Source organism: Silurus aristotelis, assembly GCF_946808225.1.
Source record: "Silurus aristotelis genome assembly, chromosome: 3".
NCBI lineage: Eukaryota > Metazoa > Chordata > Actinopteri > Siluriformes > Siluridae > Silurus > Silurus aristotelis.
This window is the reverse complement of record NC_139576.1, coordinates 17,942,456-17,963,378: the sequence shown is the minus strand read 5'-3', so window position 1 is coordinate 17,963,378 and position 20,923 is coordinate 17,942,456. Positions and strand designations below refer to the sequence as shown.

General features: G+C 36.6%; 1 protein-coding gene across 1 annotated transcript in view; it reads right to left on the bottom strand.

Annotated features, from left to right (window-relative positions):
* Positions 1–8,589, bottom strand: part of ccdc80 (coiled-coil domain containing 80) — an 11,829-nt gene extending 3,240 nt beyond the window's left edge. Inside the window, exons 1-6 of the mRNA XM_083535944.1 lie at positions 6,353–8,589; positions 6,045–6,201; positions 3,328–3,464; positions 2,414–2,565; positions 1,224–1,327; positions 394–477 (exon numbers count right to left, since the gene is read on the bottom strand). Coding sequence (XP_083392070.1) covers positions 394–477; positions 1,224–1,327; positions 2,414–2,565; positions 3,328–3,464; positions 6,045–6,201; positions 6,353–7,984 — 2,266 coding nt within the window. The 5' untranslated portion in view covers positions 7,985–8,589. The remainder of the gene's footprint in view (positions 1–393; positions 478–1,223; positions 1,328–2,413; positions 2,566–3,327; positions 3,465–6,044; positions 6,202–6,352) is intronic.
* Positions 8,590–20,923: the final 12,334 nt, after the last annotated feature.

The following is a 20,923-nucleotide window of genomic DNA, read 5'->3' as shown; positions in this document are numbered from 1 at the left end:
ACTTTTGCCACCTCTGGCTGAAACCTTTCCCTGCTTTCATGTTTGTTCTGCAAAGTAAGATTCCTGTGGGAGCCTTGTGGTCCTCACCTAGAAGGTCAGGACTGTGACTTTAGTATAAAAGTCTAAATCATTAAAGAAAGGTATTGCGGACTTTACAGCAAAAGCCTACCTACTGTTTTAGTTACAAATGGTGTTGACATGTTGACATCCACGAAGCCTGGACACCTGGCTGTCAACTTGGGCACATGTTTGTTTTCTTTTAGTTATAGCCTGGTACCACAAAACCCTGTTTAGTACATGAGTGAGTCAATATTTTGCAGCCTTTTAGACAGTGCATTTATAAGACTGGATGTTATTATGTACTGCATGCTTTTTAATGGATAAAATTCTTACCATTAATGGGATAAAGCTCCAACACTCCACCCATGTCTACTATATCAGTCCCCAGCAGCTTTAAAACAGAAATATGACGAAGCCCTGCAAACAATTATATACGTTTATTAAACATAATATTAACTAAGTCTATGCATTTCCCTTAGGATTCAGTCAATTTTCCAATAGTCTTGTATAAGAAGTGACATTAGTCTTGGTTTTTAAACTACAAACTTGTCTTTTATTTCTTTCTACTTTATTTTCATATCGAATATCAATAGAAAACACAGGATTAAAGAAAGAAACATTGGTTAAGAAATGTGTGAAAATAAAAGCTAAATTATTTTAAATGAATTTTAAATTCAAAAGTTTTTCCCCATGAATTTCTGCACAATCTTGCCATCAGGGAGCATCAACCCAGACTTTACATATAGTAGATAATTGAGCAGAGTTCTTGGCTGCTTTTCTTAAGTTCTAAAAAAACCTACTTGTTTTGTAAGCAATTCAACGGAAATAAATTAAATACAAGGTACCGACTATTTATATTTGCTTCAGAAACCAATGTTAAAATAACAGGAGTAGCGTATATCAGCTTGTAAAATGTTGCTATCAGAAGTCCTAGAACAAAACCCAAAACAAAATCAGAAAGATACAGTATCAACAGTAAGAAATAAAAATAACATGGGTACATTAGGATTGGGCTTGTTTTTATCCTCCATGACTGATTCATGTGAATCAAAGTTTGTGCCTCTTCCTAGGCCATGCAGGCATTCCGTGTAAGCTTAGTTGCCTATTTATCTAGAACACAGAAACAACAAGTACATGTTACTTTATAAGTAAACCAAACTTACCCAGGTTGCATGCCTGGCTGGACATGGCATAGAGTTGTTGCTGATAGGCCCACTCTTCATCATTGGGAGCCGATATCACAAGAAGTCTGCGTCTCCAGCGGAATCTGTATTACACAAAGAAAATAAAAATACTGTTCTGATTCGATGCTTGAAATGAGGAGCCTGATTCAACTACCAATCTCACAGTCAAACCTTTGCATTGGTGTTATGAAATGAGGATCATGCCATTTCTGTTATATGGGGGTGCTTAATGAACTACCGTTTTTCTCCCAATATTTTAAATACAGCTCATTATGATAATGGTGTAAATAAAATAAAATAAAAAAAGAATATATATATATATTTATAAATATTTTTAGTGTGTGAATAACTCCAACCACCCTGTGACAGATTTACTGCAAGTGTCCATGATCCGCAACCGACACAGGAGCATTTGGGTGTCAGGGGTTTAAATATTTAACAATGTCTGGTATATTCTGTAAAGGTATAGTCTGTTCTAATTAAATTCAGTAAATTAATTTGATTGTTTTCAGTGACAAAGAGCCCTGGTGGTTCCAATCTTCTTCCATTTATGGAGGATGGAGGCCACTGTGCTCATTGGGACCTTAAATGCTACAGATATTTTTCAGAACTCTTCCCCAGATCTGTGCCCTCGATACAATCCTGTCTCAGAGGTCTACACACAATTCCTTGGACTTCATGGCTTGGTTTGTGCTCTCACATGCACTGTTAATCGTGGGACCTCATACAGACAGGTGTGTGCCTTTTCAAATCATGTCTAATCAACTGAACTTAGCACAGGTGGACTCCAATCAAGTTGTAGAAACATCTCAAGGAAGATCAGTGGAAACAGGATACACTTAAGCACAATTTTGAGTGTCATGGCATGTCAAGGCTTTGATTACTCATATGATTTTTAGTTATTTAGTTTGTTAATTTTAATACATTTGCAAAGATTTTTAACACACTTCTTTCATGTTGTCATTATGGGGTATTATGTGTAGAATAATAAAGAAAATAAGTATTTTAATCCATTTTAAAATAAGGCTGTAACATAACAAGATGTGGGAAAACTGAGGCACTGTGAATACTTTCCGGCTGGTAGGTTAACTGCATGTCTAAATGAAGCCCTGTTCAATTATGCTTTCTTTGTACAGTAAATCATTTGTCCATTGAAAGATCTACGCTACCTGGAGAGAAAGTTCTCCAATGACCGTTGCTTGTCTTCCTTTTTACACGTCACTCCATCTCGCTTTTGGTGCTCCATTTCTCTGATGCGAGAGGAGAATGTGTCGATGTAGCCAAATACAGCTTTCATGGCAATTGGGACCTCATAAAATTGCTGCAACAACAGGCAAATATAAAACAAATAAGAGCTATTTGGGTTAATCGTAACTTTACGAGTGTAATATATGACAACAATTCACAAGATTTCGACTCAATAAAAAAAAAAAATTCAAGCTAGAGCTAAATTCAAGACAACAAAGTAAAAAAATTCTTCCCATGTTGTGCTCTTGGCAGCAACATTTCCATGAGTGAGTAAATGAACCAAATGAAGGTTTATGGAAAACACTGAATCATTGAGAGCAAGTGCAGGGTGCGTTGATTAGCCACAGCTCAGTGTAATTTTTTACACGGAATATGTCTGCTACTCTGCTTACCACTAGCAGCATGCCTACACACTGGCCTCTTTGTTTACACCAGCTGTCTGCTAGAAGGGCCCTGGTTTTACCCTGAACAGATAAATATGCTACTGAGAACTACTGAGGATAAAAGCCTTACCGCTGTCAAAATGTAACATGATGTAAACATGATGCATTACATAGCAGAGAATATGGTATATCCTTTTACAGGTTATAAGTAAAGAATTCAGTCACTGCTGTATGCACTAAAGACCACAGTAAAATAACCCTTTCCTACTGAGTCAAATTTCAGCTGAACGTCAGCTAATTTTATCTGGCATTTATAAACAAAATACCAGACTATTTATATATGTTTGTAGTGCTAATATTCCATGTTACTGTAAAATGCAGTGTGCTTGTGTGAAAAACATACTTGGTCAGCCCAAAAAACCTGGAATGCTTACAAATGGACATCATCTTACCTTCCATTTCATGTCCATATCAGTAAGCACCATATAGAAATCATTGTAGGTCATTCTGAACTCTTTCCTGAGATCTGTGATTAGCTCAAGGTTCACGAGATCCTCCTGCCTCAGGACTTTCATAGGTTTGTCATTTTCTGAAAAAGGACCAAATTCATCCCGTAGTCAGATAAACAGATAACATATAGTATACTTGACAAGATTTTAGATAAGAGTTTTGCTGTGTCAATGAGAGATTTGACTTTCCAACTCAAACATAATGTCTTCTTTATTATAGGCAAGATCAAGTTATTTATAGATTCTTTTAAGAAATCAATTGATCTGTCTAGATTATAAATCACCAGCTATGTGATACCTATAAAATAATTTAATGATGTAAGGATAGCAGCTCTGGACAGCTTTCTTTTGTCCAGAGTGAGACAGATTAAAAACTAAACCACTGCATGTGAACAGCCGATTCCACCCACTGGAGATATGCAGGAAGACACAGCCAAACCCAAAGGTTTGTTTTTCCTACCTCAAATGTCAAAGTATGTCTCACATGGATATCCAGTAGACATTCCTTATTCAGAAGACTACAGCTGAGCAGGAAGCTCTATAATGTCAACAGATTTGCCTGATGATGAACTGCTGCAGTGAGGAATAAGAATCCACTGCAGTGCAAAATATCTGTATCTGACTACAAAACTAGAATACACTACTTGAGAATTTTTTTATAGTTTTAAAAACAGAAAATAAATAAACCACTCTGCTGAGGAGAAATACATCATAGCAATTTAAACAAGAAAATGAGAGAGGACATTTGGATGCATGTAGCTAATTAGAAGGGCAACTGTAGATAGTACAGCAGTGCAGAGACCCACAGTAAGAGGCCTTTAATTGTGGTTTCTGAACCACAGCCCATTCAGTCAGATGCACTTCCTTCCTGTCCTGTCTGATGTATTGGAACCAGTCACAGTGTGCTGGCAGACTGTGACACCAAATGTTCCAAACTCAGTGCACAAAAAATACACACTGTTAAAACAGATTCAGCATTAAATGAACCTAACACAGTGAGATTTAGACTCAGCAATGTAAGAGCAAACACATTAAGATTCAGATTCACCACTGATTGAACAAACACACTAAGATTCAAACCCAATAAATGAGCAAAACTCATTAGGATTCACAGTCAGCAAGCCAGCAAATTCCAACAGATGTAGCACTGAGTTCATCAACCATTTCAACCCAACATTTCTTTCTCATTTTCTTCTCCACTTGTTTTTGTAAAAGTGACCCTTACCACATAACTAGTCTAGACACTGGAGACTGGTGAATACAAGGAAAGAAATGTAAATGTATAATAACTCATGCAAAGGCAAGAAGTGTGTCATCACATGCAGGAATTTCCACTTTAAATCTCCATAGTATGTTTTATTATTTTAGCTGTTCTTATACTTAAGCAATAAAGATTAATAGAAAATTTAAAAGAGAAGGTATTGCTCCAATAAATATTTCTCAAACATATTCATGTCTCTTTATGAATTATAGATTATTAGTAGAATATGTAATAGGTTATTTCAATCTGCTGTGGGCATTTCATTGCACTGTCCTTATTTTATTGCCCGCTTAAAAACTACTCTGTCAAGAACTGACTCATTCTTGTTCTTGGTGAACTTAAACCTCCCATTATACTGTGAAAATCTTTAACAAGATCAACAGACAGTACACTGACATGAGGTCATTGCCTGGAAAAGTACTGCTTTTACTCACAACCAAAGGCCAAATGTCTGATAAAAAAGACTTTGCTTCTGGGATATCATTCAAAATCTCTTAATCTGCAAAACAAAGAGCCACTGAAATGTGAAATGTCTCTCTTTGAACTTGTTACACATAAAGAGTTTTTTCTTTGTAGGGCCTAAAAATTCTGATCATAGATAGTAATTATTCAAATGACATTTCCACCTGAAAACAATTAGGCATTAAGGGCTCACAAACCACTCTCAGCACAGCTTCTTCATAGTTAAACAACTTAGTCTAATGGATCAAAACCATTTTGGGTGTTATGTCTAACTGGATATACATTAGTATCAAATGTGATATCACTAATTGCTTTTGTTTTGTGCAACTTCATCCAATGTTTCATGCAAAAAAAGTCTAAAGTCTAAGTCTAGACTAAAATAATATATAAGTCTAGAATACTTATAGCTTTTCAAATACTCTGTCAACAAAAGGCTTTACATTTATTACCTACACATCACAGAGTCACATAGTCTGTCCAGATATTCCATAGAGTCCATAGATTCTTGCTGCTCCTATAGGTTTTCTTAGGTACTTACTAAATCTTTTGGGAAAAACTGCAAGCTTTAGAACAAGTTCACTTTGTTGCAGTAAAAACAGGGCGTCAGTGACAAACTGTCAATTAATTAAAAGCTGAAATAACAGGAAGCCTTTGCTGTACTTTAAATGTCATTGGCATTTGGTACCTTTGAGGCATTTTTTATATGTGTAATAAGGAATTAGTATGTGAAAAGAAAGCATAAAAGGTAAATAAATATAAGCAACTCTTTATAAGGGCATCTGCCTTATGCCACAATGTAAATGCTGATATAGGAATATGTTAAAACATGAGACAATCAAGAAACGTAGAATGAAAGAGATATGGTAATGTGTAAATATATCTATAGTGCTCTTTTTTGGTGTTTGTGCTACAAAATCCCAAGGAATATTTGGCTCACCAAGCTGGTAATGATCAATTTTCATGGTACTGTTGGTCAAAGTGCCAAAGATGGTGATAATAGAGACCTTCCTGATAGCCATTTCACACACATGTTCTAGGTATTCATCCCTCTGCTGCACATACATTCTGTTCTCCTCTGATGGAGCAGTTATGAGCTAGAACAAACACAATATAAAACAGAGAATATATTTAAAAACGTAATATTTCACAGCAAAAAATGAAATTAAACAGACACCTTATTATATATTCAGCACAAATGTGTGCTATGCCATTAGTTAAACATTAATTAATCATAATTGTACTCACAATTAATCGCCTTCGGTTTTCAAAATATTCCAAAAAGGTTTCCAGGGCACCCTTTGTAGAAGGTAGTGGTTTCTTTGTAGGTTTCTGGTAGTTTTTTTCTTTTTCAATCTTCTTGCTCATTTTATTCCTAATCTTCTCTTCCTTTTCTTTCCTCTCGGATTTTCCTCCATCTTCCTTTCCTTTCCTTTTAGACTTCTTCTTTGGTGGATTGTCTGATTTATCCTTTTTGTTTGTTTTCTCTGTCTTGTTTTGCTTGTCTTTGACTTTCTTAAACGAAACACCATCAGTCTCTTTTTCCACAGGATAGGTATCTGTAGGTTTGCCAACATTATACTTATCTATATATGCATTACTCAGACCACTATCTCCATTCTTTTTCTTTGGTAGCTTAGATTTGTTTGGCTTGTGCTGCCTTGGAAGAATACTGGGTTGTTTACGAGTGTAGTCCTTTCTGTCAGTACGATTGTCTCCATTTTGGGTAGTGTATGCTTTGGTATAGAAGTAAGAGGGAGTGGTGGGTTGAATAGTTTTTTTCTTAGACTGGTCCCCGTTATCATTCTTGGTCTTAGATTGGGTGTTTGACTTTGCGGACATGTGAGCTTTTGTTGTTGTTTGGATGATAGCGCTGGCCTGTGTAGAACGAGAGGTAAGGCGAGCCGTTGTTGTAGGATAAGTGGTAGGGAGCCGGGTGGTGGTTGTACTTGTGGTAGTAGTGGTGGGCCTTGTAGTAGTAACAGAAGTAGTAGTAGATGACAAGGTAGTAACTTGATTTTCCTCTTTTCTCTCTGGTTTTCTCACAATTGGGGGGTTAACCTGGGTTCTAGTGCTAGGAATGCCCTCAACTACCTGACCCTCCACTCCTGCCTCCTTACAGTTCTGCACAAAACCCTTTTGTCTCAACTTCTCCATCTTTCGTACAGGCGACTGGTCTATTACCTCATACATGGCCTCCAGCCTAACTGGGTATGGGTAACGTTCCTCCACCTGCAGTGTCTTTTTCAAGAGCACCATCCCAAACTTACCCTTTTCTAACTTGAGGAAGTTCATGAGCCTTGGAATGAGGGCTGTATCCAGAGGCTCCTCCATGACTTTGCCCTCTTTGGTAATTCGTCTGACTTTTCCACCCATCTCACCCTCCTGGTGAAAGATCACAATCTGGTGCACATGACGTTCAGCCAGCTCACAATACACATCTGGTTTGAGCAGGCTCATCATGAGCCTGTAATAGCCATCTGACTCATGAGGGGCTGAGATGACCAGTAGGCGAATTTTTCCTGCAAACGTGGCCAGCAGATTGGGAGATCCAGCAGAGCTGGGCATGCGGGACAGGGCAGCCCGTGCTCCAGGCACACGGCCATCCCTCTGGAGGCTCTCTAAACCACTCTGCATGCCTCTTGTCCGGCTGAACACCCTTCTGTTTTGAGTTATGCTGGCTTCATCTTTTTGCATTTCTCCTGGCTTCTCATTAACTTTGGTTCGAGCTGGCCGGGAGAGAGACTTTTTGCCTTGTCTTGATACTGAGGTTGACGGCTGCCTCAGACCAGTCTGTTTACCATCAGGTGTGCTACCATCTGACAGCAACACTGCCAACGCCAAGCAACACACAAACATGACCCTCCACATGGCTGTCATATTACAAGTTTAATTTCAGTAAATAGACAGCTGAAACAAAACCAACAAAGTGTCATAAGTCGGATGGTAGATTACCGCTGCTGCATACCAAGGACTGGTATCCAAGAATTTCAAATCATGACTTTAGTAAGCTCAGGTGTAGCCTTCAAACACCCCCAACACGATCCCTCCGATACAGATTTCCGAAGTTAGTAGAAAAAGACGTTAGGTGAAAATAGTTATTAAGTTTACATCAGTCACGACCTGTCATTTGGATAAACATTTCTCAGATATTCACTTCATTCATTTTGTCGCAGCGCCGATGAGCGGTCCAAAACGCAAAATCGTTGCATCCTACTTCTGTAAACAGATGCCGCTCACTTTCTTCTAACATCTAAACCTCCATCCACCGGAATTCTTCCCGTTTAATCTCCGCACTTAGTGTGAGTGTGTCCTGAAAGGCAGCAAACGCTTTCCTGGCTCAGATAGAGAAACAGCAGCGCCGGATCACTCGAGGAAAAAGTGAGCATAAATTGCGCAGGGAAAGTCTTTATCCCTGGAAGTTATCCCAGACATGCCAACAAATAACCTCAGTCTCCGACTCCGCTGTGTTGAGGACCAACCCCTGGAAGTCTGGGTTGCCAAACCGAACAAGATTTACTCACACTCAACCGTGGCATTCAATATCTGCTTTTACACGAGGATGTAAGTGCGGACAATATCGACACACAAGTTTGTGATATTAATAAAAGGGAAGAAATGGCAAATAAAGCAGAAATAATAATTCGACAAAAATCTGAGACATAACAGGAGATAAAATGGAGAAGAATGACCACATCGTGTTTACTGAACTTTGGCAACGCACATAACTCTGTCAGCAACTCTAGATTGTCATGTCTGGAATGGAGTCACATTTCATTAAAACAAATAATACAAACAATAAAGAATTAATTATACACTGATTTCTTTTTTTCAAGTCTGAAAGTTATTGTATTTAAAATAACAAACAATGTCATATTTATTCTACAAGTTTAATGACTATTAAAATAGAATGATCAATGTCAGGATCAATGTAATCAAAAAGAAAAAAATATATATAAAAATAAAAATAATAATCAGCAGCAGCAGCATGATCATCAGTATCATGATCATCATCATCATCTAGTGTTACACCAAGAAAAATAACAGCTAATTGTGGTGAGCTCATTCGTTACCTGATGAATAATAAAAATACATTCTTAACTCTTCCACTGAGGCTGCACAAAGTAAAGCTCTTTCATAATCTTACAATGTGGTCTGACAATCCCTTCAAGTACAGGGTTTAGTATACTGAAGTGTATAGGATTCTACACGCTTCATACTTGATCAGAGCCAACATTAGTTTCTGGGTACTGAGAGAAAAAAGAACGAATTTTGCCACAGATGAAAATTATTAAAATTTCATTGAATTAAAAAAGTAGATGTAGTGAGAATGTTTTTTTAGAAAATCAAAAAAACAAAGTGGAGCAATTTTTGTTTGTTTGTTTGTTTGTTTGTTGATTTTTTATTGAAAATACAATACATTTTTGTCCATTCTGTAAAAGTATCTCATATTGGCAGTATGAGCAATGAATGCCTTAGTTCTGAATTTTGATTTGCTAGATATCACTTATATCTTGTATAACATGTCCAAAAAAAAGTCACCACCTGGATTCACCTAAGAGCCTCCTATTGAATAAATACTGCATGGATGATTATGTTTCAGCTGGCAACAAGTTATTTAACCCTAACTGATGCAGTGAGTAGCTTTTAAGTTTTTAAACAACCATGTCGGAAGACACATCCTCTGGTTGTGGAAAAGATGTTAATCTGTTTCAGAAGGGTCAAATTATTGGCATGCATCAAGCAAAGAAAACATCTAAGGAGATTGATGAGACTACTAAAATTGGGTTAAGAACTGTCTTTTAAAAATTGGACGCAATGTGGTAAGAAAAAAATCTTGAATGATTATGATCGGCAATCACTTAAATGTTTGGTGAAATCAAAATCAAAACAACAGTAGAACTAACGACTATGTTTAATAGTGAAAGTAACAGCATGTTCACACGCACAATGCGAAGGGAACTCAAGGGATTGGGACTAAACAGCTGTGTAGCCTAAGAAAATCCACTTATCAGTGAGACTAATCGGGAAAAAAAGGATCCAATTTACTAGGGAATATAAAGATTGGTCTCTGGAGCAATGGAAGAAGGTCATGTGGTCTGATGAATGCAGATTTACCCTGTTCCAGAGTGATGGGTGCATCAGGGTAAGAAGAGAGGTGGATGAACTGATGCACCAATCATGCATAGTCCCTAACGTACAAGCCTGTGGGGGCAGTGCTATGATCTGGGGTTGCTGCAGTTGGTCAGGTCTAGGTTCATCAACGTTATGTGCCCAAAGAATGAGGTCAGCTGACTACCTGAATATACTAAATGATTAGATTATTCCAATAATGGATTTTTTCTTTCCTGATGGCACGGGCATATTTCAAGATGACTCAAATTGTAAAAAATTATAAAAGAGTGGTTCAGGGAGCATGAGACATCATTTTCACACATAGATTGACCCCCACAGAGTCCAGACCTTAACCCCATTAAAAATCTTTGGGATGTGTGGAGGATGATGTGTCTATCATCAATACAAGATCTGGGTGAAAAATTACTGCGACTCTGATTACGTAACGCATTCGCAGTGGCATTATTTCGATAAGCTTCTGCAAAGTCACAACATTTATTCCAGTTCAAAGCTGAAGGCTGTCCAACAAAATATTAGAGTATGAAACGTTTGTTGGACGGGCAGTGTATCTAATAGTTATCTTTGTACTTATCCTTGACTAATTCCTTGTTTATTAAAAAACTCTAATACATCAGTTCCCTTCATACACCACACTCAGTTTGTCTGTCCCAGAATGTATATATCCACAAGTGTCCTAGAGCTCAATACACTATTTACAATCTCATTATTGCATACATTCTGAAAGTTATCTGTTGAACAGCAATTATTTTCAATGTCTGAATTACACTGCACAGTAAATAAAAACTTGTTTTTAGTCTTAGTGAATTTAAAAAAGACAGAGTGAAGTAAAATATTTATCTGCCCCTGGCTAAACTTTGACATACAACCTGTAAGGTGAACAGGTGGGTTCCATCTTTCTAAAATCAGACCCACATGAAAAGCGTCTGAAACTGAACAACCTAACCATTATTTGTGCTTACCATTGTCTGCCAACATATAGGTAGTCAAGTGCAAGCAAGCAATCAAAAGAACAATCACCAAAGCATTTCCTAATTCTGCTTTTCTTCAAATATTTGTTCCCTTCCCTCACCTGGTGTTTTGAATTTAGTTCTTTTCATGCATGCACAAATGTGTGCTGCACATGTTGTGCATCTAAAAGGGTTCATAATCCACAGCCTACTATCAAGCCACATCCTTTCATATGTGGCCCATCTCACTATGTATAAGTCTCTATTGAAGGTTCTTTGTGTTGTTTAACTGCAAAAGAACTTTAAACTGTATGACCGACATCATGTGATGTTTTCTAAGTGATTTCTCTCTTGATTTTTAAAAGGTGAAATGCTTTCTGCAAAATACCCCTCTAATGACTTTAATATGTTTGCACACATTTAGGGTACAGGACTTTAACTGAACCGAAGGCCTGTAAACATAAATTTTCTCTGTATGTTTTAAATGCAAATGAATGCTAATTGTTCAGAGTAAATAAACTATATTGAATTTTACAGTTCCACTAGTCTTCCCGTGGGCTCACCACCTGCAGGAGGGACCGTAAGGGACGGTGCTGTGAGGATTGGGCGGCAGTCGAAGGCGGGGGCCTGCTTAGACTGCTGCCCCCGCGACCCGAAATACGGATAAGCGGGAGAAAATGAATGAATGAATGAATGAATGAGTTCCACTAGTCACTGCCCATTATTATCAACACTAGTCCCTTTATTCAGTAGATACTTAATGATTACAGTAAAAACGTTTACTACTATTGAAATTCTTACATGTAATGGATAGAGCAATGTATTACAGTTTCATAACTATCTGGCAGTTAGATGTAACATCTGGAGAGAATAAATTTTTAGTGATCACAGATTGTGAAGTAATGCCAGACAAATGTTGACAGTAATCTTTTACCATCTGTCTATACTGGCTTGCAGGGTGTTGACTCCCCATTACCTCTTATATAAACAATTTGCAAATTTTATGCTACATGAAGCAAAAACATTTTACCAAAATAAACAGAACTGAGGATCTTATGTGACCCACGAACAATCGACAACTACATAGATAAAAGCAGAAACATCTCATAATAGCTTGTTAACTCATAAAATGTTAGCCATGGTGAGCAACATAAATTAGCATCGCAACCTTTTGTTTTTTGTGTAACCTAATTACACAATACATTTGTTTGAAAATTGTGTGGGAATTTCAAAAACAAAGTGACTAAGTAAAAGTATAAAAGTTCTTAAAAAATTACATGCCTGGATTTTCTTAAAAAAAATAAAAATAATTGTAAAGAAAAACATTCACAGATATACTGTATATGTTAACACAATTGTAGCTGAAAAGTTCACACTAAGCACTAAGTGTTTGCCAGAGAGTTCTTTTGCCTCTGGATTTAGCATGCTTTTTTCCACTGGCACAGACAACACCCATGGACAAAACAGAGCTCTTTCAAACCAATACACAGCTGCTCTTGTTTGTAGATATGAGTTCATATTCTGGTGAACTTGAAAAAAAAAAAGAACAATTACATTACAAAAATCACAAGTTAGGAGTGTGGGTGAACAATATAAATGGCAACCAAAATCTGGTCCATATTTACAATATGTACACCACTGAACATTTTAAACAAAATATGTCTTTTTTTTTTAGCCTCTTTCTTGTGCTGTAACTTATATCCTGCAAATATTTAAAACATGTCTTAGGCTTACAAGTAGCTCAATCAATAAAGATCTAGTACAGTAACAGTTAATAACTTGTTTTTGATGGAGGTAGCAAACATCCTTGCATCTAATAGTCTAAGCACATAATCTAAGCTAGGTACATTTAAAATGCTCCTAACACACTTTTCTGTACATTAAAGACTTTTGACATTTCAGAAACACATTTAATGGGTTTTAAATAATGTTTACCCAGCTCACACAACACAGACAGTTTTATACAAAACAAACTGACCTTTTTGATATTTCATCTCATGTTGTATTTACCATTTATTCAACCAGTAATTATCATATCCTTATATCTTATATCTCCAGAGTCCCAATTTACTTTTGCGCAAAAAGGAAAATTAAAGCTTGCTCTGTGCACAACTTTCCATTTGAAAATCATTTATGGCTAAATTATAAAATGCATGACCTCTCACATGTACATGCATAATTTACTTTTTAATGCGTTAAAGAATATATTTCTGCAGCAAACATTTTGATTTCTGATAAGTAACTGATTTAGCAATTAATCAAACATTTAAAAGAGGTAAATAATTCAATTAGATTAGATGCTGTGTGGTACAAACAGAAGGTTAAAGCTTGTAGACACCATACACAGCAAAGGTCATAGATTCTTTAATCAAAACAATACTGCACAAAATCTGTAGGTGAGGATCAAATGCAAATAAATAAAATCCAGCTATTTTACAGATACCGTTCTGTCTATGCCAAGGTCTATTTTTTGGTTTCACCATTTTAAGTATTTAGCATTTGTACAGTTCATTCAGATTTTATTCAGTAGTGCTTCAAAACGAGGTGACAGCTCTTTAAAGCATATCACACTTTCTTGAAGGTTACTTGATAGTTAGTTTGTTTTTATAATTACAGTAAACATAATTATAACTCAAACATAATCTTTCTGGGAAATGCCTTTTTAGAGAGTAATGGATGCTGCCATTTTATATCTCAATTTTATAGCATACAGCCTAAGCGTGCAGTGTTTGAACAAGGAATTCCACATTCAAGCATTGAAACAACATTCCCTTTGAAGCTCCAGAGAGTACTAACCAATATCGCCCATGCCTTACCCCCACATACCCACCTCTCTCACACTTTCCACATCCTGTCTGACGCACACATACAAACCTACGTCAGCATGTTACAAAAACAGTCTTTAGCTATAATTTTGGATGGCCACTGTTTCATTTTAGACTTGTATAGCTCTTTTTTCATTTATAGGTCCCTTTTCATTGGTGTACTTTTTACACGGACTACTTAATACAGTACAAGATTAGACATATAACCAGACTCTGTCTGAGCTCTAATGTCCAGTAAGACTATTTAATGTTGGGATGTTTTATATTATGAATGAGATGAAACCTAAAGATCGAATTGATCAATTAATCTTATTAGAAGTTGTGATGACTAATTAAAGAAAAAATTGGGGTCACTGTTAGACTTACTTCCTTACAATGAACGATCACTACAAATCAACACATTATTAATCAAACCACCATCAGAACAAATATCTTTTGGAAGGATTTTATTTTTCGAGGACAATCCTAGAGATCTAGACACTATACTGAATATATACTGAAGCTGTTTTGGAGCATCTTGTGGCCCAAAAACTAAAATAATTTGTGTTGTAATATGCAATATTAAGTGAAGCTAAAAATGTTTCGCCCCTTTTAAAATTTTGACGCATAATGTTCTTTTCATCCTATTTTGTCTACATGTCATTGTAGATATCATTGTTATGTAAAGTCATGTAAAGAATTTATTCAGGGATATTTGATAGTATTTGTGTTTAGTGTAAGATTTTATTTACTTCTAAAAACCTCTTTCAGTTCTGACTTTTTCATGTTTTTGGACATCTTACCCATAATGTCATGCCTTTAATCATTCATCTAATATAATATGATTTGTGATTGAGAGTACCAATGTCACAAATGTCTTGTTTTATATATATATATATATATATATATATATATATATATATATATATATATATATATATATATATATATATATATATATATATATACTTAGAAATCATGGAGGAGTCTGAAATTGTCATCGTAGGTGCATGTCCACTGTAAGAGACATCCAAAAATCACAATATATGATTTTTTAAACTATTTATTTGTATGATACAGCTGCAAATAAGTATTTGAACACCTGTCTATCAGCTAGAATTTTGACCCTCAAAGACCTGTTAGTCTGCCTTTAAAATGTCCACCTCCACTACAATTATTATCCTAAATTAGATGCACCTGTTTGAGGTCGTTAGCTGCATAAAGACACCTGTCCACCCCATACAATCAGTAAGAATCCAACTACTAACATGGCCAAGACCAAAGAGCTGTCCAAAGACACTAGAGACAAAATTGTACACCTCCACAAGGCTGGAAAGGGCTACGGGGAAATTGCCAAGCAGCTTGGTGAAAAAAGGTCCACTGTTGGAGCAATCATTAGAAAATGGAAGAAGCTAAACATGACTGTCAATCTCCCTTGGACTGGGGCTCCATGCAATATCTCACCTCGTGGGGTCTCAATGATCCTAAGGAAGGTGAGAAATCAGCCCAGAACTACACAGGAGGAGCTGGTCAATGACCTGAAAAGAGCTGGGACCACCATTTCCAAGGTTACTGTTGGTAATACACTAAGACCTCATGGTTTGAAATCATGCATGGCACGAGAGGTTCCCCTGCTTAAACCAGCACATGTCCAGGCACGTCTTAAGTTTGCCAATGACCATTTGGATGATCCAGGGGAGTCATGGGAGAAAGTCATGTGGTTAGATGAGACCAAAATAGAACTTTTGTGTCATAATTCCACTAAACGTGTTTGGAGGAAGAAGAATGATGAGTACCATCCCAAGAACACCATCCCTACTGTGAAGCATGGGGGTGGTAGCATCATGCTTTGGGGGTGTTTTTCTGCACATGGGACAGGGTGACTGCACTGTATTAAGGAGAGGATGACCGGGCCATGTATTGCGAGATTTTGGGGAACAACCTTCTTCCCTCAGTTAGAGCATTGAAGATGGGTCGAGGCTGGGTCTTTTAACATGACAATGACCCAAAGCACACAGCCAGGCTGACCAAGGAGTGGCTCTGTAAAAAGCATATTAAGGTTCTGGCATGGCCTAGCCAGTCTCCAGACCTAAACACAATAAAGAATCTTTGGAGGGAGCTCAAACTCCGTGTTTCTCAGCGACAGGCCAGAAACCTGACTGATCTAGAGAAGATCTGTGTGGAGGAGTGGGCCAAAATCACTCTTGCAGTGTGTGCAAACCTGGTGAAAAACTACAGGAAACGTTTGACCTCTGTAATTGCAAACAAAGGCTACTGTACCAAATATTAACATTGACTTTCTCAGGTGTTTAAATACTTATTTGCAGCTGTATCATACAAATAAATAGTTTAAAAATCATATAAAAATCGTCTCACAGTGGACATGCACCTACGATGACAATTTCAGACCCCTCCATGATTTCTAAGTGGGAGAACTTGCAAAATAGCAGGGTGTTCAAATACTTATTTTCCTCACTGTATATACTGTATGCTGATTTACATGCCTTGTTATGTGGTCTTGTTATGTAGTCTCATGTTTATACGATTAAGAATTTAAATGTAGTGAACTGACTCTCTGCTTCAGTGTAGTGATTGGTAGAAGAGTACCTGTTTGTCTGTCTTATCTGTCTGACAACTTATTCAAGGCTCACTGGGGGTCCGAACTGAGAAGAAACCGTGAGTGCCTCTGAAGCTGTAAAAACTTTGTTTGTGACACAGTCACTGTGCTCTATTTGATCTATGATGCTGATGGCAAATGTTAAAATTAAACTCTTATGAAGGATTAAAAATACTTTGTTTTTTTTATTAGTGGATTTATTAGTTATAGTGTCCTAACATTGCTCTGTTTTGCCCCTTGATATATTATATTATGATATCACACTTCCAAGATCTTTGAATTCAATAAAGCAGTGCTGTCATATTATCTTTTGTTTCAGTGTTTCTTTAATCACTCCATGCTAAATGGACAATTAAACCTATTTAAAACCAACACTTCTCTGAAACACTGGCCCTGGTTGAACTCTTTCCCAAATATCCACAAAAAAAGATGCAGCATTGTCAAATCTGTTCTTGGAGTTCTTCCATTACATTCTATTTCATTCCACTAAAATGTCACACACTTTCCCACATTAATGTGTGTGCAGCATCTGTGGATAGTGTTTTTGACTCTTTGCAGTAGCACAATTACTCACTTATTCTGGCTTTCAGCCATGCAAAGTGGGCATTACTCACTTTTTGGCTTTGAAGATAATAATGGTAGAAAATGTTGTAATTTCCTTTAGTGGGTGTACATTAAGGTTTGTACTTGAGAAAATAAAAGCCTTATTATTACTGCAGAGACCCAATCTGATTATACATACACTTTTCTATATATGGATAAAAAGCAGAGCAAGCCATGCCATCACTCACATGAACCCTTTTATATTTACTTTTCTAAAGGCTAGAGGCATATAGAACATTTTTGGACAAAACGCATCAGCTTGTTGGTATATTAATGTATAAAATTTCTTAATTTTTTTGTGTAGTACCGCTGCATTAAAAAAAATGGTCATGTAAAAGATATCTGTAAAGGAAGTACACCATTCATAAATGTACAATTTAGTTACCTATTGTACCTACCTATTGTAAACATAATTTTCTAAAAATACAATGTGTACAATTTTTTTTTTTACCCTTAATATAGTTGATTATTTCCAAAGCTAATTGTATTTTTTTTTTTTTACTAAATTTTGATCTTAAAGAATATTTATATTTACCTTCGGTAAAATTTTGCAGTCAAGCAAGGTTAGCCATTGGTTTAACCCATAGAAGTAAAAAAAAGTCAGTTTGCCTTAAAATGTCTTCACCTTGCAAGTGTAATGCATTTTTGGTTACACAATGGTCATCACTATTTGATAAAGTTTTGCAAAAATACATGACAAATTAACATAAGCCTCAGGATGTTATAATTCCTGTGATGCTCCTGTGCTGCTCCTGCAGTTTACTGCACCTTCTGATTGACATTCATGCAAAAGAGAAAAATATTTAATACATGCATTTGTTCAGATGTATGGCAATGTGAATCATAGGTTCTAACACTGAAAACCACTAATATAAAATTGCTGTATAAATATAAGAAGGCTTTAGACTGAGGTCATCCAACCACCTATTCAACCGTTTAAATTCAATTCAATTCAATTTAATTCATTTGTATAGCGCTTTTTACAATGGACATTGTCTCAAAGCAGCTTTACACAGATAAGGCAGAAATAAAGTTATATAAAAGAATGTGTAAGTTATAAAAGTTATAAAAGAATATTGCCTATAAGTTAGTTCCTTATAATTATTTATCCCAGATGAGCAAGCCAGTGGCAACTGTGGCAAGGAAAAACTCAGGAGGTTGGTATGAGGAAGAAACCTTGGAAGAAACCGGACTCAAAAGGGAACCCATTCTCATCTGGGTGGCAATTTATGTCCATTCGTTGTAATTACATTGTTAAGGGTGTGTTATAATAGTTGTGTAAATGCAGATCTATTGCAAACTTTCCTGAGCCATTGTACTAAACTGTCCTCAAACATCCTCAAACTTCTTGAGTTGCTCAGTGGCTTTATGGATCTTTAGGCTGTAGATGTGGAACCATCCCCAGCTGCACAGAGTGGTCTCAATTGAAAAAGACTCCATTAAGGGGTAGGATGTCAGGATGAACCAGGCAGATCTGAAGAGAATTTGTTGATAATATTATGCTGATAATATACTGAAAAAATGCTTGACTAAATAAATGTGTATTCAGTCTAGACTTAAACACTGAGACTGTGTGGGGATCAAAATTTATCAAAGCTTTGCTCAAATACTGTGGCACGAGACTGTTCTACATCAGTAGTAGTTTTTCTGCATTGTGTAATGACCATATTTCTTATTTTATCAATATTTCTAAGGTGAAAGAACTATCTATCCTGGTAACGTTATTTACATGAGCTTCAAAGGACAGACTAGGGTCAATAATAACACCAAGGTCCAGAGATGCTACATAATCTGAAATCTTACTACTAGCTGCATGTGGACCTATTAAAATTACTTCCGTCTATCCAAGTTAAGCAGAAGGAAGTTATCAAGCATCCATTGTCTAATGTCCTTTTCACACTTATTAACATTTTTCAGCATAGCAATCAAAGCTAATACCAGGTTTACGCATAAGCAAAAGCAGTGGGCTTAAGACAGATCCTTGCAGAACACCAAACCTTACCTCAGAAATCACAATTTACTTCAACAAACTGATAACGATCAGTCAAATAAGACCTGAGCCAAGAGAGTGATGTTCCCATTATTCCAACAACAATATATATTGAATATTATGATCAAATGTGTCAAAAACTTTCCAGCAGTTCCAGCAACACAAGCAAGGAGACCAAACCCAGATCAGAGGCAAATAGCAGGTCATTTATCACTTTAACCAGCGCTGTCTCTGTGCTATGATGCGGCCTAAATTCTGACTGATACATTTTATAAATGTTATTCCTAAGTAGGTGTGAGCATAACTGCTGTGCTACAACCTTTTCTAGAATCTTAGAGATAAAGGGGCAGGTTCATATGTGGAGATCGTCACTCAACACCAATCTTTATCACCAAGAAAGCCCAGCAGCGGCTCTACTTCCTGAGAAAGCCTATGTTCTACACCGAGACAATCGAGAGCATTCTGAGCAGCTGCATTACTGCCTGGTTTGGGAACTTGCACCGTCTCGGACCGCAAGACTCTACAGAGGATAACGAGGACAGCTGAGAAGATTATTAGAGTCTCTCTCCCCTATCTCACAGACATTTACACCTCACGCTGCATTCAAAAAGCCAACAGCATTGAGAACGACCCCACACACCCCTCACACACTCTCTTCACCCTCTTGCCATCAGGAAAGCGGTTCCAAAGCATAAGGGCCTGACATCCAGACTATGCAACAGTTTTTTCCATCAAGCCATCAGGATCTTCAACACACAGAACTGAACTGTGTGTTACTGAACTGTACAACCTGAACTCACTCATTACTCATCTCAATCCATTCCACCACCCATATTATATTTAATCGTATGATACTGTTTACATGCTGTTTTTGCACCTCTCGACTGCTGCTACTGCTGTTTTTGCACTACATTGTGTATACACTTTTGTTTATAGTCCTCTTTGCACATAACTGCATAATCATAGTATACAATAGGTTTGCACATTACTTTATAATCATAGTATACAATAGGTTTACTGGTGTTGTCTTTCTGCACTGTTTTTTGTCTGCACTCTTTGCACAAAGCTTGCACACGATGCACTTTATGTGGCAAGGACACTTATTTAATCCTCTTATGTAGCTTTATGTTGTGTGATGTCTATGTTGTTTTATGTAGCACCAGGGTTTTTGAGCAACATTTTACTGTGTACTGCATTAGCTATATATGGTAGAAATTACAATAAAAGCTTCTTGACTCGACTTGATATTGGCCTATAGTTTGACATCTGACACTGGTCAAGTTCAGGTTTTTAAATTAGAGGGTTGATAATTGCCAGTTTGAAAGATTTAGATACATAATCAGTGCTAATGGAAGGGTTTATTATATTTAAAATCAGTTCAATTACTTCTGGATTTATATGTTCCCCTCATGCCACCTGCAAGTTTTGGGTTAAGCCATGAACTGCCATAGGACCAGTGTGCAGTATTAAACATTCTGCCTGCCTTACTGAGATAGATTTTTCAACCTTGTTCAAATGTTTGCCTTGTTACTAACCCTTTTTTTTATTATTATTATTATTATTATTATTATTATTATTATTATTATTATTATTAATAATAATAATAATAATAATAATAATAATAATAATAATAATAATAATCTGTAGCAGTACAATCAGCTCACAAAAATCAGAGTCACATACTCATACATACAGGGTACGACATGCAGTGAAATGCTTTAT